At 42.9% G+C, this 27,078-nt stretch overlaps 1 protein-coding gene across 4 annotated transcripts; it reads right to left on the bottom strand.

Moving 5' to 3' along the window:
• Positions 1-6,794: 6,794 nt before the first annotated feature.
• Positions 6,795-11,255, bottom strand: GSTK1 (glutathione S-transferase kappa 1). 4 transcript variants are annotated; one of them, XM_026512905.4, is made up of 8 exons: positions 11,100-11,255; positions 10,458-10,539; positions 10,130-10,258; positions 9,724-9,824; positions 9,517-9,552; positions 7,783-7,899; positions 7,310-7,403; positions 6,795-7,044 (listed from the first exon to the last, which is right to left on the bottom strand). In XM_026512905.4, the coding sequence occupies exons 1-8, from the start codon at positions 11,169-11,171 to the stop codon at positions 6,995-6,997; spliced, it is 681 nt and encodes a 226-aa protein (XP_026368690.1). In that variant the 5' UTR covers positions 11,172-11,255; the 3' UTR covers positions 6,795-6,994. The 4 variants fall into 4 exon arrangements, with proteins under 4 accessions (XP_026368690.1, XP_057160179.1, XP_057160181.1 ...); XM_057304196.1 differs by having other exon boundaries at positions 6,795-7,403; positions 11,100-11,236; XM_057304198.1 differs by lacking the exon at positions 9,517-9,552 and having other exon boundaries at positions 11,100-11,234.
• Positions 11,256-27,078: the final 15,823 nt, after the last annotated feature.

Below are 27,078 nucleotides of genomic sequence, written 5' to 3'. Positions count from 1 at the left end.
ATTCTCAAGTACGTAAGGATAAATACACATTCTCACTCTCATCAACTAGTTGTAATACTGCACAAAGCTCACTGGGAATGCACTGAGTGACTATGAGGTTCAGGCTGTCCCTCCAGCTCAGCTATTCAGCACTACGCCACAAAAAGTGATTCTCGAATTTGAGAAGTTGAATGTGGTTGTTGCCCAGGGACAAAAAAAAAAACAAAACCACACACACAAAAAAACATGTGTTTATGAGATGTCTGCAGATAGCGGCAAAGGAGTCCACATGAGTATGTCCCTAAATAAGAGAAAACAGAGAGGTATTTGTGGTTATGGTTAAGCACATATTTTTAGAGATGCGCAGACCCGGTTTCAAAACTCATTCCTACTGCTTACTTGCTGTGTGACCTTCTGTAAGCTATTTCATCTTTCTGCACGCATGAAAGTAACTAGAGTTAAATATCAATTAACTTTTTCTCTTTTGAAATAAAATTTGTCACAGTGAAATGCACAGATTATTAGTGGACCACTCCATAAGTTTTGATAAAGACTTAAACTTGTGTAACTCAAACTCCAATCAAGATACGAAGCATTACTATCATCCAGAAAGTTCCCTCATGCCCCTTCCCTGTCAACCCCACAGGCGACTATTGTTTTGGTTACTTTCCATCTATTATACTCTTGAAAATGGTTTCTATTTTATGGAACAACAATTAATTTCTTTAATGATAACCACTGATAACCTTTTAGTTTGTTTCCAGGATTTTGCAATTCCTACACTTGTATACACGTTTTTATTCATATGTATAAATCAGAAAAATTCCTGAAAGTGAAGTTTTTGATAGATATTGCTGTTTGCTCTCAAGAGTTAGAAAAATTCACTCTCTGCTCACATTGCAGGAGTATCTGTTTGCCCACACCCTGATCAACAGCGAGTTATGAGACTTGGATTCAATAAATTTTTACTGTTCACTTGCTATACAGGACACTCCAAGGTATATTCAGTAGATCTGACAGGAATCTCACTCTTAAAGAGCTGACTGCTCCTAAAAGGAAAGGTGTGTATATGACTAACTGTAAGGGTACAAAGTGACACGGAACAAAGTGCTGCTGGGCTTCCCAGCAGACTCAGTGCTGACAAGGGTGGGGATCAGAATGCATCATGGGTCGGAATGGGGTTTGTTTACACTCCTTTTACATCCATCTCATCATTATGCATGGTGTAGATAATACACACTTATTGATTGGTAATTAGTGAATATTTGCTGATCTAATGATTCATGATCTTTTGATCCCTTGATCCTCTCTCAACTGCCTCCCCACCTTTTCCATTCTTTTTTGGTCTGGCATCAGCTAGAGCTAGCCATACCCTTGAACATGGGCTTGCCCAAAGAGGGAGCTGGTCTGATCCAAGCCAAGGGTTTCAGTTTTCCGCAGTCCCCTATGAAGACACGGAAGGAACTCTCTGGGATTAAGGTCATGGGATGAGTGAGGAACAGTGGTCCAGTTGGCCTCCTAGCCAACACTCCCCTCTTTCCCTGGGGTCCAAGTGGCTACTTCTTTCTGCTTTCACTTTTGCTTATACCTGGGAATCATAGTCAAATGAAGGACTGTGATTCCTCTGAGGAGAATGATGAATAGTGCACCCCAGGTTCATCTTCCAGCTGGACTCCTGCTTTCTCTGTGCACCTCCCCGGCAGCACCCCTTGCTGCAATCCCCATGCAGCCTTTCTATTTTGAGACTTCCTGCATCTCCTCTTTGACCTAGTTCTCTCTTTCTCCTTTGCCATTCCCATCTCTTTTTCCCTTCTCTCACTCAGGTTCTGCTCTTTTTTGGCCCATTTATTTGATAAACATTTACTCAGCACATATTATGTGCTTATAGGAGCGGCTACGGTACATAATTTGTGAGGTCTGCTGCAAAACGAAAATGCAGGACCCCTTAATTGAAATTAAGAATTTCAGGACCAGGCAGAGCACCACACCAGTCATGAGGCCCCATGTGAGTGCACAGGTCGCCAGTCCAGGAGGCTGAGGCTGACCTTGTGTGCACAGTAGTGTGGGGACATGGTGAGATGTGTAACATCACAGAATTGAAATCTCAGTACATTTTCTTTTCTCTCTCTCTTTTCTTTTAAAGTAAACTCTACACCCAATGTTGGGCTCAAACTCATGACCCTGAGATCAAGGGTTGTATGCTGTACTGAGCCAGTCAGTCAGTACATTTTAAAAACATTTTCATTATGGATATATCCCAACACACATAAAAGGGGAGAGGATAGTATAAGGAACTCTCCGTGTACCCATCAGTCAGCTTCAACAATTACGTGTCATCTACTCCTTCCACTTTAAAGGCAGCTTGTCACTTCTGAGTGTTTCAGAATGCAGTTCCAACTGATGAGAACTTAATCGTGCCCAGCTACCTTGCCATTATTACACTTAATAAAATTAATGTTAATTCCTTAGTATCATCTAATATCCAGTCCATGTTATTTTCCCCCAGTTGTTTCAAATTGTGTTCTTACAGTTTGTACATTCTTTTAAAATATGCTAACTCAGTCAGCTGGGCATGTGATTCTTGATCTCAGGGTCGTTGAGTTTGGGCCCCGCATTGGTTGTGGAGCCTACTTAAAAAAAAAAACAAAAAAACTTAAGGGGCACCTGGGTGGTTCATTTGGTTAAGCATCCGACTCCTGGTCTCAGCTCAAGTCTTGATCTCAGGGTCGTGAGTTTGAGTCCTGCATTGGGCTCCAGGCTGGGTGTGGAGCCTACTTATAAATAAACTGTTAAGGACAGTATGGACATTTCAAAAACAATCCAGTTGGAAAATGGGTAAAAGGTGGGAACAGATATTTCACTGAAGAGGCTGTACAGATGGCAAAGAAGCACACAAAAAGATGTTCATTAGCCCTTAGAAAATGCAAATTAAAATCACTATGAGATAGCACTTATACACCTATCAGAATGGCTAAAGTTTAAAAAGAGTAATAACACCAAATGCTGGTAAGGATGCAGAGAAACTGGATCACTCATGCATATCTGGTGGGAAGGTTAGGATGGTTTGGCCACTCAGGAAAAATGCAGCAGTTCCTTATACAACTAACCATACATTTACTATATGACCCAACAGTTGTACTCCTGACATTTACCCCCCAAAATGAAAATTTGTGTGCACACAAAAACCTGTACAAGAATATTCACAGCAGGTTTATTTGTAATAGCACCAAACTGGAAACCACCTAAATGTCCTTGAACAGGTTAAACAAACTCTGGCATATCCATACCATGGAATACTACTCAGCAATCAAAAGGACAGACCACTGAGACACACAACGCCTTGCATGGATCTCAGGGGAATCTGCTGAGTGAAAATAAGCCAGTCTGATGCCATTAATATAGCACTTTTGAAATGAGAAAACTATATGAAGAACAGATAGTCATTGCCAGGGCTTAGGGAAGTGGGGAGGGCAGAAGGTGGCCTAGCTAATGAAACGGGAACATGAGGACCCCTTTATGCTAGAAATATTTTGTATCTTGACTGTGATGGTAGTCACACACACAGTAAAATTATACAGAACCGAAACCAGACACACAAATGAGTGCATGAAAAAGTGGTGGAATCTGAAAAGGGTTTGATGGAGTGCATCACTGTCAGTTTCCTGGTTGTGTCATTGTGCTGTAGCTGCGCAAGACGTTGTCATTGGGGAAACTGGATGAAGGGCAGACTGACTCCCTCTGAATCATGTCTGACATTCGTGTGCTAAAACATATGGACATTTCTGGTTGCACCACAAATAAACCAGAGTAGGAATGGGAATGACAAAGGGGAGACTCTTCACTTTTCACTTGATACCTTGCTGGTTTTTTCCCTTTTGTTTTACTACATGCGTGTGATACTTTGTTGTTAATTAATGCTTGTTTTGGGCCTGTAAAAAAATATAATTCTAGAAATTTTACCTAAGGAGTTTGTTTTAGAAGCATGTTACTTGGTTAGTTTCGAATTTGAATTGCAATGCAAGAAAGTGGTTCAGTGTTGAATTCTGAGTATTGACATAACTACAAATTTTATAAGGTGCTACAACTGTTGACTGGAGGGGGAGGAAAGGAAGAAACTAACAATAAGTATGAAACTCTTTGGGTTAGGAAAAAAGTGTGTTCATTTTAAAAATATAGCTGCATTTGGGGGCTTCCCCCTTTCTCACTATCATAGTTAAGTTCATGTGTCAACTTGACTGAGCTAAGGGACATCCAGAGAGCTGACAAAACATTTCTGGGTGTGTCTGTGAGGGTGTTTCCAGAAAAGATTAGCATTTGAATCCGTGGACTGAGTAGAGAACATGGCCCTCACGTATGTGTGTATGTGGGGGGGGGGAGGGGGATCATCCAATCTATTGAGGGCCTGAACCGAACAAAAAAGCAAAGGAAGGGCAAACTTGCTTTCTGTGCTTGAACTGAGACATCCATGTTCTATTGCCCTCAGACACAGGTGCTCCTGGTTCTCAGGCCTTTGGGTTCTGGATTGGAACTACACCACCAGCCCACTTTCCCAGGCCTCCAGCTTGCAGATGGCAGATTTTGGGACTTCTCGGCCTCCATAACCATGTGAGTCAATCCCTGATAACGGATCTCTTTTTATATATACCTATAAATATGCTACTGTTTGTTTCTTTGGAGAACCCTGACTACTGGATTCTACTTGGCAGAAGTTCAGACATTATAATCTACGTCATGTTTGTAAGGTTTAGTCTAGAAATTGTCTCATTCCTCCAAAGATTAAATTTGCTATCTGATTAAGAAAACACGATGCTAGACTCTTTGAAGGAAGACTGGGCAAAGCTGGGAAATATGCATCTACAATAAAAGATTATGTCACATTAGTCTGGGATAAGATTTAGGATTAAGTTAAGTAACCAATAACGTTTCAAAAATAATGGAAAGAATGCACAATTGTGCCCAAATGTGAATCCACAAATTTTTATTTTATTATTTAAATATTATCTATTTTTTGTCAGAATAAATGATCATTTCAAAAAGCATACAAGTGAAATGGAAACATTTTGGCATATTTTATTCCAGGATTAATATATTATTGTCCTCTGTAATGTGTTTTTATACATCAAGACATAACTGAGACCTTACTATATAGTTTCATCTTTTTTCCAACTAATATTATATTCTAAGAATTTCCAATGTTGAAATGCCTTACAAATAGAATTTTGGGGGGTGCCTGGGTGGCGCAGTTGGTTGAGTGCCTGACCCTTGATTTTCGGCTTGGGTCATGGCCTCAGGGTCATGAGATCAAGCCACATGTTGGGCTCCCTACTCCATGAGGAGTCTGCTTGGGATTCTTTCTTTGCCTCTCCCTCTGCCCCTCCCACTTGTGTGCTTGCTCGCTCTCTCTCAAATAAATAAATCTTTAAAAAAAACACCTATACTTTTTGATGGCTATGAAACATTACATCCTGGATGTACCATAACTTATTCAAACATCCTCCTATTGTTAGATATTTCAGTTACTTGATATCACAAATATTGGGACAAGCATGTTTATTCATAAAACTTTGTCTCCACCACCATGCTCTCAGCATATATGAGAACTTCTATATGCTTGAATATATAACTTGAATATATGAGAAGTAACATTTTAATTTCCTCTTATGTTTCTTACTATTGGACATTTTCCCATATTTTAAATTTATATTAGCTGTACATGTCATGAAATGCTTGAAAGAGGGAGCACGTATTTGGATGTACTTCTGGTGTTAGTTAGCAGATAAGCCTAGTAAGGATGACTTGAAATCCTGGAGTATGCTGGAATAATGGAAGAGGGGAGAAGAGGAAATCAGCAAGTGACGGGGGATAAGAGGGAAAAATGAGCTCTGAGATGAGAAAGAGCCAGAGGGTGGGGGCAAGGAATCTCTTCTTCTTTTTTTTTTTTTTTTTAAAGATTTTATTTATTTATTTGACAGAGATAGAGACAGCCAGTGAGAGAGGGAACACAAGCAGGGGGAGTGGGAGAGGAAGAAGCAGGCTCATAGCGGAGGAGCCTGATGTGGGGCTCGATCCTATAACGCCGGGATCACGCCCTGAGCCGAAGGCAGACGCTTAACCGCTGTGCCACCCAGGCGCCCCAAGGAATCCCTTCTTAATGCCTCTGGAGCCACTGAGCCATCGTAGGACACATACCTGTTTCCCAACAAATGTCCAGGTGTGGTTTCAGCTTCTGAATAAAGAGTATTCTCAAAGAAGCCCAAAGACTACTGAAACACAAGGTATTCTGATCACTGCACAGCTGGTACATACAGAGCAGGGCCTTTGGATAAATAGTTGAGGGAGTGGGAAAGCTGTAGGTTTGTGTGGGAAGAAACAGGGGTTATATGAGGCTAGGAAGAGAGGCCCCAGGGTTTTCTCAGGATCTGCTTTGAGGGTGAGCAACTTCCCAGGCCATGGCAACTCCAGCCTGTCGCCCTGTGGCTGCCACCTTGCCCAGGTTCTGCTCTCAGTGTAGCTGGAACTGGTTCAAATATCTGGGCAGAAGCTCAGCCAAGTTCTGGCTCTCTCTGATCCCAGCCCCGTCTCAGGCACTGTGGCTGGTCAGAAGACAGTAACTGCCAAACTGGTTAGTTGCAAAATCCATCTGGCTTAGTTTTCCATCTCTGAAGAGGGACTGTTTCCTCTCCTTCCACATAAGCTGACCTGAGGGGGGCAGTGGGGCTCGCAGTATGGAAAGAGCTGTTCGCAAACACCTAGAATGGACAGGAGGTGACTGCAGGAAGAACACACAAAGACCACAGAGGACACAGACCCAGAAATGTTATGCCTGATGGCATTAGGTTTATTCTGAGAGAAAGCAGAGTTTGGGGCACCACGCGGCCCCTTCCACAGTGCCATGGCCCACAGGGCCATAGAGGAACCTCTATCAAAGAAATCAGAATCCTAGTGTCAGAGTGGAAGTAGGGGAAGCAGAAGGTCTGCTTTTTCATCCCAATAGTTTTGCTCCCCCTAGCCATCCTTAAAGTTTGGCATTTATGGCTGGAGGCACAGGGCCCATCCACTTCTCTCCTAGATGGAGAAAATCACACATCAGAGGCTGGCCCCACAAGCCCCCAGGGGATTTCCAGGAAGAGCTCTGCTTGGCTTCCTTCTCTTCTATTGGAGTGAAGGTGACTTCCCCCCATTCAACCCTGAGAACCTCTGTGTATGAGGTTTCATTGTTGGAAATGCATAGAATTTTTTTTTTTTTTGCTCTGGATCTGTCCTTCTGGTCAGCTGATAAATGGGGGTGGGACCAGGGTCAAGGGCAGCTCACCATGAACCTGTAACTTACCCAGCAGGTGTGCCAGCAACTCCATCCGATCAGAGCCAAACAGCATGTGGGTTTGGCCATCCAGATGGGCCACAGTGACCGGCAGCCCAAAAGCCTGGAGAAAGCAGTTACAGTGCAGGGAGTAAGGTGATAGAGCAGGTGTTCATAATGGCTGGGATGGAGGACTAAGAGTCAATACTTGTCTGAGGTCATATAAGCAAAGCAGCCTAAGAGGAATCTGCTAAGAGGCTCCAGAGCTCTAAGGAGTTTTCTGTTTCTAATTCTCAGGTGCTCTGTCTTTCCTCTCACCATCTAGCTCACTCCCTTCCTTTCTTTGGACTGTGGGACAGGAAGGGAGAGGATGAAGGTTGTCTGGGACAGTTGGGAGGACTCATGTTGGGAGCAACTTTTAGAACAGGAGCATGGGGACCCAGCAGATGCTCAGCCTCAGTCTTCAGCACTGGGGTTGGAGACTGCCATCAAGAGTTGCTCACCCCATATTTGCAGGCTGCCTCGGTGGTCTCCTTGAGCTTGTTCTTCACCTTTGGTGTTGAGATCTCTTCCAGAAGTCCCTGGGCTTGTTCTGTAGACATGCCAGCCTTCTCTGCAGCCTGAGGGAATGTGGTAGGGAACACAACTGTGTCTGCATTAGTGGGGTAGGGATCTCAGGAGAAACTCTGGTCTTTATTTTCTGCTCCCATTTTCCTGGTAAGGCCTTCACCCACCCACAAATAGAGGTCTATCTTTGCTAAGAGGGGCTGTTTTTCTCCCCCCCCCCTTTAAAATCTTGTGATTGGTGGAAAGAACAAGGTGCAGAAATTTAAAGCCACAGGGCATCTTAGAAACCAGCTTTCCTACCTCTTTATTAACCAGCGAGGGGACTGCTGTTTAGAGGCAGTACGTGACTTGGTTGGCATTGAAGAACTTGTTAGTGGCAGAGCCAACACTAGAATCCAAGTCCCCTGACATTAAGTCTGGGCTCTTGCCTTTTAACTTCTCTCAGAATTCCCGAATATCTTGTGCTCTTTTGAATCAAGGTCTGGGCTATAATTCTCATGGCATTTCCTGAGGACTTTTGAGCAGGGCACAGGGATATAGCCACCAGCAGGGCTTAACAAGAATAAAAGTTTCAATTTGGGGTTTGTTGATATCATTTGGGATTACTGGTTCTCAATTTTGGCTGCATACTAGAATCTCCCGAGGGAACTTTTAAAAAATCCCACTCATAGGTCATCCCCTAGAACAATTACATCAGAACTTTTGGTAGGCAGTGCCCAGGTGCTCCAGGTGACTAAAATATACAGCCAAGGTTGAGAACCACTGCAACCCGACCTTCTCAACGTGGAGGGGGAAACAGGAAGTCATGAGGTGCATTCTGATGTGGCAGGGTCTTTGACTTGGCTACATGAGAGAATTGTGTCCCAGACCAAATGTTCAACAGGGGAACAGTTAAGTAAACAAAAGGAGGCCCACTGAATGGAATGCTGTGTAGAAACTAAGAATGATACTTTCAAAGAGTTTACAAAGGTATGGAAAAGGACTGTTACTTAGTAAGTAGTAGGACAAGCTCGCGCACATACTTTGCAGGAATAAAAACACTGGAGTAACATATTGGCCATTCTTCGTGATTTGCCATTTCACGTATTAAACTTCAAAATGCCTCAACTATCTTTTGTAAACGGAAGGGAAAATATCATTTTGAGTTTCCTGATTTAATCCCAAAGAAAAACTTACTTTTTATACCCCCATCTATGGCTGGCACACATTTCAATGTTTTGAACTATTTCCATGTGTTTCCACTCAGGCTTCTGTGGGATTCTGGCTTGAGTCCGTTATCTCTTTTTCTCTTTTTAAAGCCTGTCTGTAAAGTCTCCTGCTTTCCACTCTAGATATATTGGTGAGGTCTGGTGTCGGAGTGTTTGGGGCCAATACTTCATCCCTCCCCATCTGGGGGTGCCAACATGTAGCATCTCTCTCCCACTGATCTCTTTCATGAAATAAAATCTACCCATGCAGAATTTTGCACTTCCCCTTTCAACCGTGACATAGAGGACATCCTCTGAGTTCCAACCTTTCAGTAATTCGGCTCCTCAAACACAGATACCCTTTCTCCCCAAATAACTATGACCTCTTCTACCCGATATGAAAACAGTGTCCTCTTTGCCCCTAAACGTCAGCTGTTCTCAGCTTCCCTATGAGAGGAGTGGGGACAGAGCCAGGACACTCACGGCCAGGATGCTCTGGGGCTCTGAGATGTCTTCATCCTGAGAAGAGAATATTCGGCAGGAAGGGGGTGGTAAGGGGTAAGATGGGGGGACAGTAGGCCAGTGAACAACAGGGGAAGGCAGGACCAGGACTCAGGAAACCAGGTTCTAGGGGAGGCTCAGCACGTCATCCATGGTCTCCCAAGTAGGTTCCCAGAGCTCTTCCCTCACCCGTGACCAGACACGCATCCACAGTTCCCTGGACACTTTCTCCAGCATCTCTGGGTGCTCCATGTTCACAGCGGTGAGGAATCTCATGGCTGATAAACTTCCTGTGGGGCAGAGGTCCTCAGAGGCAGGGTTCTTCTAGCTTGTTCCCCATGGAGGACTGGCTCTTTCCTGCTTCTGACATCCCCCGAGCTCAGCTGCCCTCAGCCTCCCACCCAAATTTCTCATAGTTGGTTTGTCCTGCTCTTCTTCCCCTTAGGTCCCCAGAAACTTTTGCTCACTCAACGCTGACCTGTGTTTTCCCAAGCTTTGTTTCATTTCACGTAGTTGCCAGCCCCTACTTCCTGGCACTACAATTTACAACTTTGCTGCCTTTCACTTGATACCCCATCTGTATCTCACTCTTTACCTTTTTCAAGGATCACAGAGAAGAAATCCTTGGGGAACTGCATGGGAACCTGGACATGCTGTCCCAGGAGCCTAATATCATTTCTCAGGTATTGGGCTTTGCGGGGAAGCAGAGCTGGTGGCTTGTTTCCTGCAAGTGGAAATTTGGGCACACTGGTGAGAGACTACCGAAGGATCCCAGGCTTGGGGGGACCTCTACCCGGGTTTTCAGCACAGTGCAAATTACTAGCTGCTGGTGCCAATGTAAAGACCCAGTTGAGGGCAGCCCCCTGGACTTTGGAAAGCCGCCTTCCCTCAAATCCCTGTCCCAAACGCTGCTGCCTTCACACCACTGTCTTTCATGATCCCGGCAATGAGAGTGGGGCGCAACTGCAGGTTGATGTTCCAGATGTTCTTATACCGGCACAGGACCTGCAGGAGCAGAGGTGGAGATGGGGAGCCAGTGTGTAAGATGGACAGAGTGAAAATCGCTCAGAGAGAGGGAGGGGTGTTCTCTGGCAACTGATTAGCCAGAGGCTCTAAGTGCACAAAGAGTAGGGGTTATTCGCACACCCTAAACTATTTGGTTTTAAATGGCAAAACTCTCCACTCCCAGAAATCGATCCCCTGAACTTTGCTCCGTCCCAAGAAATCGATCCCAGGAACTTTGCTCAGTGGACGGCCTCCATCCTGTTCTGCACTACGCCCCCCAAAAACTAACATCGGAGGGCTAAGAGGTGCTGTGCCATGGATTTCTCCTTGATTCTTTGCAGTTACCCCTCTTATTCCAAACTGTCATGGGAAACCCCTGCCTTAGGATATAAAGGCTCGACCTAGAAGCCAGCGACCGTATACCGTTTAGTGACTTTCACCCCTGGCTTCCTAAACCGCGACGGGCAGCGCCAAGAATTTCACGAGACCACGACCCCCGCGCCCCGCTCGCCCCCTTCCCTTGCCCTCCAAGCCCCGGCCAGGGGGGCTCCCGGAGTTACCTCGAAGCCTAACCAGGAATAGGGGGACAGCACATCGTAGAAGAGCTCCAGGGTACGCGGCACAGCTCCCATTCTGCAGCAGCTAGCGTTTCCTAACCCCGGGACGCGGCGACCCCGCCTGGATTCCCGGCCTGCCCCGGAGGACCGCCCCCGCGCTCTCTGCCGCGCAGCCGCGCGAGGAAAGAAGCCCGGGGCCAAGTCTGGCCAAAGGGCGGTTGGGAGGGGCTCCCTGGGGAGGGCCTGGCTACCCCCGCACCCTCCGCCCTCGACCGCGCACTTCCTTGTCTCCGCCCTGTTATTGGGCTGGAGTCTGAGGCCCAAGCGGATGTTTGAGATGCATGCGGTCCCTCTCACTTAGCTGTGCCCCTTTGGCAGGACGCCCGACCCCCCTGAACCCCAGTTTCTTCGTCATCTCTCTTAAAAATGGACATACGTGATGATAACTCCTATCTCGTATAGCCTCGTGAGAATGGAATGTGTAACTGATACATATTAGTTATTGGCGTGACTTGGCAGTTGCAGGAACTTTCTGAGACCGGGGCAGAGTAAGAAGTGCCCAAATTATACATTTTTTTGTGCTTCTCAGAGCTTACCTTGGGACATATTTGACAGCACATACTCTGAGAGTGAGTGCAGGAGAGAAGGAGGCCTCCCTGCCACGATAATCAGAGGGATAATGGGAAATGGTGTGTCCTATTTCTATTTGTGAATATGTTATATTGTCTTACATTGGGATTACATTTACTGCAAGGAAATAATTTTTAAAATTCTATATAATTTTATTAAAATTATTCTTAATGTTACTAATTTTATGAATTGGAAAACACATAACAAAGATTGCACTTCTCATTTGTATTCATTAGAAAAACTACCTTAAGGCATCAGAAGACAAAGACTGTAAACATTTACATAGAGTAGAACATAAGAAGTGAAACGAGGATGCTATTTTCACCCACTTGCAAATTGAACTAATTGCTTTGCAATAACTGAAACTGAAAAATTACACATTTCTCCAGTAATGTTAATTTAAAAGTATCCAAGAGCAAATTTAGCTCCATAATATTTTATTTTAAAAGTAAATTATCACTTATTTTTAAAAACCTTAATATTTAGGAATGATTTTAGATTTACAGAAGAGTTGTAGGGGTGCCTGGGTGGCACAGCGGTTAAGCGTCTGCCTTCGGCTCAGGGCATGATCCTGGTGTAATGGGATCGAGCCCCACATCAGGCTCCTCTGCTGGGAGCCTGCTTCTTCCTCTCCCACTCCCCCTGCTGGTGTTCCCTCTCTCGCTGGCTGTCTCTATCTCTATCAAATAAATAAATAAATAAATAAATAAATAAATAAATAAATAAATAAGACGAGTTGTAAAGATAGTACAGAGAGTTTCTATATACCCCTCATCCAGCTTTCCCTAATGTGGGCACCTTACATAACCATGGTATAATGATCAAAACTAAGAAATTAACATTGGTACATTACTATTAACTAGATGATGGGCTTCATTCAGATTTGACCAGTTTTTCCACGATTGTCCTTTTTCTGTTTCAGGATACATTCTAGTCTACCACCTAGCATTTAGTTGTCCTTTCTTTTTAGCCTCCTCCTTTCTATGAAAGTTTCTTGACTTTTTTTTGTGTTTCTTGACTTTGACACTTTTGAAAAGTATTGGTCACTGTATTCTGTAGAACGTCTCTCAATTTGGGTTTGATGTTTTTTCATGTCTAGGCTGGGATTCAGATTTTTTGGAAGTATACCACAGAGGTGAAGTGCCCTTCTCCTTGAATTGTGTCAGGGGGTTCCTGATACCAACATGACTTAGTACCTAAGATGTTAACCTTGACCACTTGGGTAAGGTGGAGAAAACTGTCAGGTTTCTCTGCTATAAAAATCACTGTTTTCCCCCTTTCCGCACTCTGTTCTTTGGATGGGAGTCATTAAGTGCAGACTAGTCTGGAGGTGGAGGTACTGGTTGAGTGGATTAAATCCATCCATCTCCTGGAGGGAAGGATATCAAAGAATTTGTGGCTGTATGTTAAAACCACCCATATTTTGGGGGAGATACTTTGAAGCTATGAAATGTTTTATTCCTCCTTAAACTTTCACCTGCCAATTTTATCATTCCTTGGTAGATTTTGCCTGCAGCAATTATTACTGTGGTGTTTTAATGGTGATTTTCTATTTCCCTTGTTTCTTCTACATTTATTAATTGAAATTCTGAAAGGGGAATTGTTCCATTTATATATTTATGTATATATTCAGTCATTCTTTTATATCATATGGATGGATGGATATTTATTTTAAGAATCAGAGAATGGTAAAACATCGATCTGAGTCTCTATATCCTGCTTCCATACACTATGATTATTATTATTATTATTATTATTATATTGGGTTCTGTGGATTATACTGAATGGGAACAACAAAAAATATTTACACTTCTTTACACATGCTGAGAGGAGTGTCTAGGTACAGGGTAGAGTTGTTGGAACAAGAAATAGTGGTGTAAGCCAATTATTTACAGTAGAAAAAGTAACTAATAAAGGGACTAAATGTGATGTGATTATCAAACTTAAGAGAGGCTGGAGAAGGGGTGGGTTATGTAAACCAAATCCTTATCTTTCATGGTCAGTGATATTGTCTACATTTGAAACATCACTAGAGCTGTGATCATGTAATTTGGAGTCAAGTATTTGAAACCACAAATGCTTTAAATAAACTGCCCTTCCAAATAAGTAAAAGATGGATCGTTTGATAAATGGTTTTTAGGACAACTGGGAGTTGTTCTAAAATGCAGTTGGACCCATACATCACACCTTACACAAAGAACATGTCTAGCCTGATCGAATATTTTATGTTAAATAAAGAACCACTAAAGTACCTGAGGAACTTACGGAAAAACCTTTAAAAAAAAATATGGGAGTAGATGGGGTGCCTGCGTGGCTCAGTCGATTAAGTGTCTGATTTCAGCTCAGGTCGTTATCTCTGGGTCTTGGGATGGAGACCGGGCATCAGGCTCCTAGCTCAGCAGGGAGTCTGCTTGTCCCCCTCCCTCTGCCTCTGCCCTCCCCCTGCCTTCCCTCTAAAATCTTTAAAAAATAATCTGGGAGTAGAGACCTCTTTGTTAGCTGTGATACTAAATGCAGAAACCTTAAAAAATTTATACATTCAATTACATAAAAATTTGGCAAACTCCAATAAGTCAAAAAATAACTGGGAAAAATATTTGGGTTCATTTCGCAGTTAAAAAGCTAATTATAAAAACAAACAAACAAACAAAAAAGCTAATTATCCTAGTGTAGAAAGAGCTATGAAATCAATAAAGTAAAAGAACAGAAGCCCGGTGGAGAAATGGGCCAATGATATGAACAGAACATACACAGAAATGGACATATGGACGTAAAAGATTGTGCTAGTATATACTTACAAAAATTGTGAGTCAGGATTACACTATGATATGTTTTTATTTATCAAGTTGGCACAGATCAAATAGTTTGATGATTCAGGGTGTTGGCAGGGATTTGTGGAAAATCATTGTCTTATTCAACTGGTGGGAGTGTAAATCCGTACAACCTTTAAGGAGGGCAGTTTAGCAGTATCTTTCTGTTTTGCAAATACACACACCCTTTGACCTAGCAATTCAATTTTTAAGAATTTATATTATAGGGGTGCCTGGGTGGCTCAGTCGGTTAAGCATCTACCTTCTGCTCAGGTCCTGATCAAGCACCACAAGGGGCTCCCTGCTCAGCAGGGAGTCTGCTTCTCCCCCTCCCTCTCCTTGCTGTTCTCCCTGCTTGTGCTCTCTCTCTCTGTCAAATAAATAAATAAATAAATAAATAAATAAATAAATAAATAAAATCTTAAAAAAAATAAGAAATTATGTTATAAACATGTTTGCCTCCATGCAATATGATGTGCTCTAGGGTTATTTATTACGACATTGTTTATAATAGCAAAAGATTGGAAACTAAATGTTCATCAATGTGTAACTAATTCAATACACCAAGATTTATGATATTTTTCAACTTTAAAAAGAATTTGGAAGCTCTTTAAATGTTAATATTGCATGATATCCTATATATTAATAAGTGAAAAGCAAGATGCAAATGGTGCATATTATTTGCTCTCTTTTTTTTTAAGGATTGCAATGCTTTCTAAGTGTGGTGTACATATACACGTATGTGCGTGTTGATTTTGCTGGATGGAGAGACAAAAAACTGGTGAAACTGGTTGCTTTTGAGGAGGGAAGCTGGGGGAACTAGGGCGGGGCAAGACAGAAAGTTTTTGTTGGATGTAACATTTAACCCTTTGATTTGCAACCCATGTGAGTATCTTATCTACCCAGAAAGACAGACAGGCAGGAGGAAAGGATAAAGGCCAGCAGGAAGGAAGAAAAAGGAAGGAAAGAAGGAAGGAAGGAAGGAAGGAAGGAAGGAAGGAAGGAAGGAAGGAAGGAAGGAAGGAAGGAAGGGAGAAAGGAAGATGCCTTTGGGAACTTGTACTGGCAGAACAGGGAGGGAATTGCAAGGAGACTTACATATCTGCTTTATTGCCATTTGTGTATTTTACTTTGCTTTAACGAAAATGTCAGTTATGAAGGCCACGTAGCAGCACGTGTGACACAGTTTTAAGGTACAATATTTGCCAAGATGCAATGGAGTATTTACGTCTCAGTTCTCAAGGCCTGACATTTTCCTAAGGATTTACCAAGGGGTGTGTGAAATTCTGTGTGCTAGCTTTCTCCCTGAGTAAATCATGCCAAAATGCAAGAGAGTGAGATTGACATTATTATGGTTCTAATCTTGGAAACACTATGCTCTATTAAAAGAGATCAACCTTGGCAAACTGGGGTACTTGAGATATAACTAATAACAAATTTAGTTGGGACATCTCACAGTTCATCAGGACATACCAGTGTGACAACATCACAGCTGAGAACAGCTAATATGTGCTGTCATTATACCCTTATAAAACACATATACATGTGGGTGAAAACTAAAGAAAATGAAAATAATTCTATTTTAGGGATTATACACAATTTTTCTCAATTTCTTAGACTCTCTTTAAGGCTTTGACAATGTCTTTTTTCATTTCTTTTTATGGAAGAGCTTTGTTGAGTTATAACTGACATACAATAAACTACACTCATTTAAAGTGTACCTTTAATAAGTTTTGACATACGTATGCACCTGTGCAACCATCACCACGATCAAGATAGCGAACATAGCTGCAGATTTCCTTGAGACCCTTGGCGATCCCTGCCTTCCGTTCCCAAACAACCACTGAGAGACTTTCTGTCACCAGAGACCAGCCTGCACTAATCTTTCTGTCACTGTATATTTGTTGGCCTATTTTTTTTATACATTAAAAACCTTCATGTTCCAAAATCCATTTTAGAAGCCAGAGCCATTGTTTCCTGGTGTCAGAGTTGGGAGGCAGTCTCCTGGAGATGAGAGAGGAGGACTTACATATTTATTGGAGATTCATGTTATGACTGCCACCTGTGGAAAGGGAGGGGTGAGAAGGGGAGGGAAGGAAGGACACAGCACGGGGTGGAGGAAGGCATGGGCTTCATGCTTGATTCTCAGTCAACTCCACAAGGAATTGTGAAACTGGGATGGCTTCACAGAGCTGCTGAAGCTGGGTGAGCTGGCTGGGCCTTTACAGCCCCTCACAAGTCAGTCACAGGATGCGGGTTACCCTGGGAGGGTGGGCTGAGCTTGGCTGAGGTGACTCTTGGGCTGAGGGCTGTCTGCTGGCAGCACTCCCATGAGCTGGGAGTCATGTCTGAAGAAGGATCTGTGCAAAGCACACCACAGTGCTCCAGATATAATAATTCTGATAGTTCTCCCATCCTGGGGAGTTCTTTGAAAATAATATTGGAGAAACAAATTTCACATTATGGAAAGAAAGGGATATTGCATTTTTGGAGACTTTTTTGAGAATCTGAAGGGGCAGTGGAAGCCATCCTTATTTTCAGGCCTAAAAGCATGATCTGTTTGTTCATTACTTTACACTTTTCATTCCACAAGTGTAGGAGTTGTCAGCCTTAGTACTGTGGACATATTGAAGTGGATAATTCTTGTGAGGGTCGTCCTGTGCCTTGTAGGATGTTTAGCAACTTCCTGGTCTCTACCCACTAGGTGCCAGGAGTACCCCCATTCCTAGCTGTGACAATAAAATATTCTAAGTGAAAGAAAACAGATGCAAAGAACTCCTTATTGTACAATTCCATTTGTATGACATATTCAGAGAAAACAGAAAGTGGATCGGTGGTTTCTCTGGAGGCTGGGAGTGGGAGTGGGGAGTGACCGAAAGTAGGCATGAGAGGACTTTTTTAGGTGATATTGTCTGCAGGATCAAAATCACCCCTGGCTAAGGGGCGCCTGGGTGGCTCAGTCATTAAGCGTCTGCCTTCGGCTCGGGTCATGATCCCAGGGTCCTGGTATCGAGTTCCACATCGGGCTTCCTGCTCTGCTGGGAGCCTGCTTCTTCCTCTTCCACTCCCCCTGCTTGTGTTCCCTCTCTCGCTAGCTGTCTCTCTCTCTGTCAAATAAATAAATAAAATCTTAAAAAAAAAAAAATCACCCCTGGCTAAGAATCATTGCGCTAGTGTTTCTTGAAGGCCCCATATGTCCCATGTACTATTCTGAGTGCTTGGGGGTGGCTACAAGCACCATTTATCTGTTGATGTGGGAATCAAAAGGCAACAAGTTGGTTCAGTATAAACTGTGTGTGTGTGTGTGTTGGGGTGGGGGACATTGGGGCAACAAGAAACAATCAAACAAGCTTCTTAGAAAACGTGACCCTAAGTGAAGACTTGAAAGGTAGGTAGGGGGTAGGTAGGAGTTAGACCATGGAGAGGAAGTGTAGGTAGATGTGTACCCAGAGCCAGCAGCAGGTATGAAAGACAGCACTATGGTCCAGAGTCTCCAGGAACCGAGAGAAGTTCTTTTGGGTGAATAAGGCAGTGGCCTGCAGAGGTGGCAGGTAGAGGCCAGGTCATGTAATAAGTTTCAAAGTCTCTCCTTGAGTGACCTCATGCTTAGTATGATTTTGATTGTTTTTAAAGATTATTTATTTATTTGAGAGAGAGAGTGAGTGAGCACGAGTGGCGGGGGGAGGGGCAGAGGGCGATGGAGAAGCCGATTCCCCGCTGAGCAGGGAGCACCAGGTGGGGCTCTGTCCCAGGACCCCAGGATCATGACCTGAACCGAAGGCAGATGCTTAACCAACTGAGCCACCCAGGCGCCCCCTGATTTTTAAAACATATTTTGTGGAAGAGCAGTAATTCCATTGCTTAAGTACTCAGATGTCATGCCTCCTGTGCTATAGGAAATCACGTAAGAACTGTCGGTAATTTACTCATGTGATGAATCACATAGCCACAAATAATAATTTTTATTATTTAGCTAATACATGTAGAGCACACATTGCTTACTAGCTGTTAGATACTGTGCTCTATAAAAATTAACTCATTTAGGGACACGTGGATGGTGCAGTTGGTTAAGTGTTTGACTCATGGTTTTGGCTCAGGTCGTGAGCTCAGGGTTGTGATCTCAGGGTCATGAGATCAATCCCTGCCTTGGGCTCCACGCTCAGCCCAGAGTCTGCTTGAGATTCTCTCTCCCTCTCCCTCTGCCCCTCTCACTCATGCTCTTTCTCTCTTTTTAAAATAAATAAATAAAATCTTTTTTAAAAAATTAACTCATTTTATCATTGTAACAACCCTACGAGGTAGGTGCTATTTTTTACAGCTTTGTTGAGGTATAATTTATGTACATAAAATTCACCCATTTAAGTGTACCATCCAACGATTTTTATTAAATTTATAGAGTTGTGCCACCATCACCATGATACTGTCTTGGAATATTTCCATCACCTCAAACAGTTCCCTTGGAGCAGTTTGCAGTTTATGCCACTCCTGCCCCTAGTCCCAGGAAACCACTGATCTGTTTCCTGTCTCCATTGATTTGCCTTTTCTGAAAATGTCATGTAAATGGAATCATATAATGTATAGTTTTTTTGCATCTGACTTCTTTATATGTTTTTGAGGTTCGTCCATGTTGTAGCATGTATCAGTGGTTTTTTTTTTTTTTTTTTTTTTTTTTACTTTTTATTGCTGGGTGGTATTTCATGTATGGATGTAGTAGTACCACGTTTTGTTTATCCATTCACCAGCTGATGGGCATTTGGGGTATTGCCGGTTGTTGGCCACTATCACCAATACTGCTATGAATATTTGCAGACAAGTCTTGGTATGGGCATGTGTTTTCATTTCTCTTGGGTAGGTAGCTGGGCTGCAATTTCTGGGCCTAATGGAAAGTTTAACTTTTTAAGAAACTGAACTTGTTGGGGCGCATGGGCGGCTCAGTGGGTTAAGCTCAGGTCATGATTTGTGGGTCCTTGGATCGAGCCCCACATTGGGCTCTATGCTCAGTGGGGAGTCTGCTTCTCCCTCTCACTCTCCCTCTGTGCTCTCTCTCTCTCTCTCAGATAAATAAATAAAATCCTAGTGTCTGTTCAGATAGGTACTATTATCACATTGATTCCCATTCTACTGATGGAGAAACTGGAGGCATGGAGTGATTCAGAAACTTGCATAAGATTATAAAGCCTATACGTGGTGGGCGTGGTAATTGAACTTACGTGGTCTGGAGTTGCTTCTGTGACCTTGACGCTGAACCCTGGTGGCCACTTCCTGGGTTGGAAATTGTTCTCAGTTTCAAAGAATGTGGCATGCCTGCTCTCCCTTACCTGATTTTGGTTTCAAGCTGCTGGAGAACATGTTGTTCAGCTCTGTCCATGGGAATTATGCCTGAAGGAATGTCTGTGATGTCCTTTTTCTTCTTTACTTCCAAGGTCATTCCCTAAGCAAATTTCAGGCCACTCAAGTATTTTTATTTTTGTGCTTCTTCTGTGAGAAAAATGAACAAACCTAGTGAGTGTTTTGCAATTGGGATTTGTAAAATCTCCAGTGACCAAGTCCCCTTTCTTGGACCAAGAACCACCTTCTTAGGGCAAAATAACATTCTAGCTCCTGATTCAGTGTATGCCTGCTGGATTTCCTTTTAATGCAGCCACTGCTACCCTGCAGTGCACTTGCCAGTAATAGCTTGTGGGCTGATGGCCACTCATAGGCCAGTTGCTCAAAAGACCCTCTGACTCCGACTGGTAATTACCAACTCCTGATTTTTTTTTTTTTTTTTTTAGATTTATTTATTTATTTATTTGAGAGAGAGAGCGCGAGAGCAGGGGGAGGGGAAGAAGGAGAGGGAGGAGAGTGAAAGAAGCAGACTCCCCGCTGAACACAGACCCTAAGGTCATGACCTGAGCCAAAACCGAGTCTGAAGCTTAACTGCTTAACCGACTGAGCCACCCAAGCGCCCCTACCTCCTCCTGATTTTAAAGGCCAGCCTCGTCATCACCCTCTTCTGCTTCCAAGATCTGATGTGATCACCCCCGTTAGCACCCTTCCTTTGCTGAGAATTACAAAAAAGGCGACAGCTTGCTCTACAAGGTACTCTAAAGAAATCAGTGAGCAAATGCCTTTAGATTAACTTGTTCATGATTGGCAATATGCAATTTGGGGGATTGTTCTTAAAGAGATATGAACTACTTGAGAGAGGCTTAGTCATAGCTGAGATTATGGAGAAGTTTTGCTGGGGTCTTTGAGTTCTAGTAATGTATTCTTAGGGCCTGGGTATTTTCTAGGTGTAATTACTCTGGGAATGTAACTTGCCAAAAATCACACAGAATAGTAAAAGGCACAACTGTGATCCTAACTCAGGTTCCAAATCTTTTTAAAAAAATATTTACTTATTTATTTTGAGAGTTAGAGCATATGGGGAGTTGGGGGGAGAGGGGAGAGAGAGAATCTGGAGCAGACTTCCCATTGAGCACGGAGCCCAATGAGAGGCTCAATCTCACAACCCTGAGATCATGACCTGAGCTGAAATCAAGAGTCAGGTGCTTAATTGACTGAGCCATACAGGCACTCCTGAGGTCCCAAATCTTTTTTTTTTTTAAGTTTAGTTTTATGATTATATTTATTTATTTGTCAGAGAGAGAGAGAGCATGCACAAGCAGGGGGAGGGACTTGCAGAGGGAGAACCAGGCTCCTTGCTGAGCAGAGAGTCCCACACAGGGTTGGATCCCAGGACGCTGGGATCATGACCTGAGCCCAAGGCAGATGCTTAATGGACTGAGCCACCCAGGCGTCCTGTCAAGTCCCAAATCTTAAACTCTAAATCATCCTTCTTCCCAACACTCCTATCCTGCAGAATCCCTTTGTGAAGCTGAAGGCTAACCTGTCTCTCTTTTGAGTTCTTGTGCTGCCCTGACCGCCCCCCCCCCATGCATTCTTTTACCTTGTCACTGTCGATTGACATTTTCAGTGTCTTCCATTGTATTATAAGGTGGTGCAGGGAGGGAGGGGTGTGTGTGTGTTTTAACCTCAGGTATGGAGAGTTGGATTAAACATTCTCTTCAATACATAGCTCACTATTATCATGCACACAAGTTTCCATCCTAGTTTTTTTTTTTTTTAAAGATTTTGTTTATTTATTTGAGAGAGAAAGCATGAGCTGAATGGAGAGAGGGAGAGAGAATCTGAAGCAGACTCCACACTGAGCGCGGAGCCCGATGCAGGGTTCAGTCCCACGACTGTGATCATGACCTGAGCCAAAACCAAGAGTCAGACACGTTTTAACCGACTGAACCGCCCAGGAGCCCCTTTCTGTAGTTTTTTAAGTTTTGTTTTTCTCTTCCACACCTGATCTCCCTCTCATATTATTATGGATAATAATAGCAAGAGTAACACTGAGGGAGCACTAACTGACAGGCAGTTTAAGTACTTGTATCAACTCAGCGGGATCCTCACAAGCTCTCAGAATACTTGCTGTTATGATTGCCCCCTTTTCAAATGAAGACACCGATTAAACAGAGAGATTAAGGGACTTGCCTGAGGCGACAGAGCCAGGAAGCAGCGGAGCCAGGATTTAACCCAAGTGGGGTGGCTCCAGCAGCTGTTCCCTGAACTACTATGTCATGCGCCCTCCCAGGTACATGCTGTGGGTCTTGTTTTGCTTCCTTTGTTGTTGTTGTTGTTGTTCTGCTTCTTCTGTTTCCTTTTGGAAACACCCGCAGTGCTTTTTGTACTTCTAGCACACCACTGCTGACTGCTGCACGCTCTTCTGCCCTGGGCATCCGCCGTGCCTTACTCACCCATTCTCCTCGTTTGGGGTGCCTTCAGCTCGCCACCTCCACAAACGGTGCTGCAAGGAGCACCTTATCTATGTCTCCTCAAGAGCCTGTGCTAGAGTTTCCCCTGGGGATGTCCCCAGGAGCGTGTGGATCTCTAAGTCAAAGCGTGTGTGAATATTTTATCTCACCAATACTGACAGATTGGTCTCCAGAATGGCGGTACAATTTCCCACCCCTGCCAGCAGCACCAGGGTTTTCCTTTCTTCACATCCTTGTCAACACTTGGTAATTTTTGGCTCTTCTGATGACTGTGAAGTAGTATCTTACTGTTTGTTTGTTTGTTGAGAGAGAGAGTGAGTGTGGGAGCACGTGTGTTCTGGGGGGAGTGGAGGAGCAGGTGGGAGAGGGAGAGAGAGAATCTTCAAGCAGACTCCATGCCCAGTGTGGAGCCTGACGTGTGGCTTGATCTCATGACCCTAAGATCCGCTGAAATTAAGAGTTGAATGGTTAATGGACTGAGTCACCCAGGTGCCCCTCTTATTGTTTTAATTTGCATATTTCTGATTACAAGTGGGAATGAACACCTCTTCTATCTGTTAGCCGCTTGAGTTTTCTCTCCCTATTTGTATTTATGTGTGTGCGTGTGTATGCAAGTTTTCCTTGTACACTCTCGTTAGTGGTCTCCTGTGGCTTTTGGATGTTGTAAATGCCTTCTGCCTGACTATCATCCCTACCTTTCACTGAAGGGAAATCCAATCAATTTTTGAGCTTCTGGGATCTTCTCTAATAAGCCATTCTTTATCCTGATAAAATTATTACATATTTTCTTCTATTAACTTTATAATCTTACCTTTCACATTTGGATTTTTTTCTTTTGGATTTTCCTTTGTATAAAGTAAGAGGAAGGGATTTTCCTTTGTATAAAGTAAGAGGAAGGGATCCAACTGTATTTTTCTCCAAACAGTGAGCCTCATTCCCAGTACTTTTCATTTTATTTATTTTTATTTTTTTAAAGATTTTATTTTTTTAAGTGATCTCTACACCCAACATAGGGCTCAAACCCACAACCCCGAGGTCAAGAGTGCACGCTCCACTGACTTGAGCCAGCCAGATGCCCCTTCCAGTACTTTTTAATAAATAATCTATCCTTCGCCCACTTACATACGGTTCACTTTTTATCACATCTTAAGTTCCCATGTATAAATGAGTATATTTTATGCTCTTTTTCCTGTTATATTAGTTTAACAATAACTTAGCAGTATGCCTTAATATCTGGTAGAGATTAGTTATTCAAGGACCTTTATTCTTCTATATAAATTAGTTATCAACTAAGTTGTTGAGTTCATAAAATTAGTATTTTATTTCTGGAAAGGTCTAAATTTGTCGATATGGAAATTTCTTTCCTTCTATGATTCTTATTTATCTTTATATCCTTATTACCTGGCACAGTATCTCACATACCCAGTAGCTCAGTAAAGATTTATAGAACTGAACCGCTATTAGACTGATTTATGTCCCCTGCCCTGTGCCTGGGCAGGAAACAATGTGACGATAATGGACGTCACATTTGAAGCCATATTGTCTTCCTTTGAGTGAGAGTTGAGAGATGAGGAAAGTAAAGATCAGGGAGGTGACCCCTTCTGTAACAAGGACAATTGTGGCTTTTGTTTTTGATTCCTGTAATTACTAAATAAGAGTAGACACTCTCGATTGAGAATAGCTTCGGCATTGAGCTTGAGAGGTGGCTGTACATGAGGGTCAATAGCTGGGTTCCTAGTGGGTTTTTCAAAATATGAAGCTTAAGCCAGGAGATGAGAGAGGGGGGAAGTCTTGTTAGTTAATTGATCTGATCTGGTTAGTGACTTTTTGAATGTTGAGTTGCAAATACTTCTGTAAAAAGAGATTGTTCTACGGCAATGAGGAGGATGCCATCTGCTGGCAATAACTCCACACGGCACCATTTGTTCTTCAGTCCTCGGTAATAACAGGAAATTAACTCGAGTGCCTACAGGATGTTAGGAACCATTGTAAGAGTCGTACACTTTACAGCAAAACCCACGAGACAGAGGTATTTATTACCCCTATTGTAAAAGTGAGGAAATTGAGCCTCAGAGGAATTAAGCAACTTGCCCAAGGTCACAGCGCTAGTACTATGTTGAAATCTAGACCGCATGCGGCTATGGCATTGGTATGTTGAGTCTTTTTGTTATTTTGCCTGAGAGGAGAGGGAGTGGTGTGCCAGTTAGCTCCTACCACATAGAGAGCGTGGATGCTGTGCGCTTCTTCCCAGCTTCCCATTCAGTGACGTCATGGTGGTGGTTCAGATTCCTTCGCGGTGGAAGTATTTACACAATGAAAATCAGAATACTCCACACATCAGGCTCGCCTGCTTGCTTTTTCTTTTTTCTTTTCTTTTCGTTTCTTTTCTTTTCTTTTCTTGTCTTGTCTTGTCTTGTCTTGTCTTGTCTTTCTCTTTCTTCCTCCCCCACACTCTTTCCCAGAGAACTGGTTTGCCAACATACCCTGGGTGGGGAGGACTGAGAATTCAGAGACATAGCCATAGGCTTTCTTTAGGGAAGTTGGGCAAGAGATTTGGAAAGTAATTAAAACTTGGTTTTGGGGGTGAACCTGGATAAAGAAAACTTAGGACTTTTCTTTTTGATTTTCTTGTTATTAAAACAGAAACAGGTAGTTTAAGACTAATGTAGAACTCCTTAAAATGAAGACTTACTGAAGAGTAATGTAGGGTTGCTCAACCACTTTATCAGGAAAGAAGGCAAAACAGTTGTACTGTCTGTGTTGCAAATCACACATTAAACATGGCCAAAAAAGGGCGCCTGGCTCAGTTGGTAGAGCATGCGACTCTTGATCTTAGGGTCCTGAGTTTGAGCCCCACATTGGGTATAGAGATTACTTAAAAAAATGGCCAAAGGCAGGGGCGCCTGGGTGGCTCAGTCATTAAGCATCTGCCTTTGGCTCAGGTCATGATCCCATCATTCTGGGATTGAGCCCCGCATCATCGGGCTCCCTGCTCAGCGGGAAGCCTGCTTCTCCCTCTCTCACTCCCCCTGCTTGTGTTCCCTCTCTTGCTGCCTCTCTCTGTGTCAAATAAATAAGTAAAATCTTTTAAAAAATAAAAAATAAATAAATGGCCAAAGAAACAGATGAGTCAGGAAAAGTAAGCAGAACCATTTCTAGAGGAACTTAGGCTAAATACAGTGGGACCTACTTAAGGATTGTGAAAAGGGCAAAAGTAGAATTAGAAAGTTCAGAGAACGGGACACCTGGGTGGCTCAGTGAGTTAAGTGTCTACCTTTGGTTCAGGTCATGATGCCAGGGTCCTGGGATTGAGCCCTGCATAGAGCTCCCTGCTCAGCAGGGAGCCTGCTTCTCCTTCTGACTGCCTTTCCCCCTGCTTGTGCTCTCTCTCTATCCCTGACAAATAAAATCTTAAAAAAAGAGAAAATTCAGAGAGCAAACATATGTATGCCAATATGAAGGGGATCAAATCACAGACGGAGAATGGCCATGGCATTTAGGGGAAATGACATAAAGTTGCTGTTACTTCCCAATTTAAAACCCATGAAATCTAGGCTAAAGCTCCTAGAAATATTTGAATCATATGATAACCCTACTCAGAAGCCTTCCATAGACAATACTGGAAGAAAGTTGATAGTTCCAATACCATGCTGTCTTTGTGATCACAGCTTTTGCAGTACAACTTGAAATCCGGCATTGTGATGCCCCCAGCTTTGTTTTTCCTTTTCAACACTTCCTTGGAGATTCGTGGCCTTTTCTGGTTCCACACAAATTTAAGGGCTGTTTGTCCCAGTTCTTTGAAAAATGTCATTGGTATTTTGATCGGGATAGCATTGAAAGTGTAGATTGCTCTGGGTAGCATGGATATTTTAACTATGTTAATTCTTCCGATCCATGAGCATGGAATATTTTTCCATCTTTTTGTGTCTTCTTCAATGTCTTTCAAGAGCGATTTATAGTTTCTAGAATATAGATCCTTTACGTCTCTGGTTAAGTTAATTCCAAGGTAACGTATGATTTTTGGTGCTATTGTAAATGGGATGGATTCCCTAATTTCTCTTTCTTCAGTCTTATTGTTCGTGTATAGAAATGCAACTGATTTCTGAGCATTGATTTTGTATTCTGCCACATTACTGAATTGCTCTATAACTTCTAGTAGTTTGGGGATGGATTCTTTTGGGTTTTCCATGTAGAGTACCATGTCATCTGCGAAGAGAGACAGTTTGACTTCTTCTGTGCCGATTTGGATACCTTTTATCCCTTTTTGTTGTCTGATTACTGTTTCAAGGACTTCTGGTACTATGTTGAATAATAATGGTGAGAGTGCCTTCCTTGTCGTGTTCCTGATCTTAAGGGAAAGTCTTCCAGCTTTTCCCCATTGAGAATGATATTTGCTGTAGGCTTTTCATAGATGGCTTTTATGAGATTGAGGAATGTACCCTCTATCCCTACACTCTGAAGGGTTTTAATCAGGAAAGGATGCTGTATTTTGTCAAATGCTTTTTCTGCATCTATTGAGAGGATCATATGATTTTTGGCTTTTTTCTTGTTGATATAATCTATCACACCGATAGATTTGAAAATGTTGAACCACCCTTGCATCCCAGGGATGAATCCCACTTGGTCATGATGGATAATCCTTTTAATGTACTGTTGGATCCTATTAGCTAGGATCTTGTTGAGAATTTTGGCATCCATATTCATGAGGGATATAGGTCTGTAATTCTCCTTTTTGAT

This window comes from Ursus arctos, unplaced genomic scaffold, assembly GCF_023065955.2.
Source record: "Ursus arctos isolate Adak ecotype North America unplaced genomic scaffold, UrsArc2.0 scaffold_3, whole genome shotgun sequence".
Taxonomy (NCBI): Eukaryota; Metazoa; Chordata; class Mammalia; order Carnivora; family Ursidae; genus Ursus; species Ursus arctos.
The sequence above is the reverse complement of the archived record's forward strand: the minus strand, read 5'-3'. Positions and strand labels throughout refer to the sequence as shown.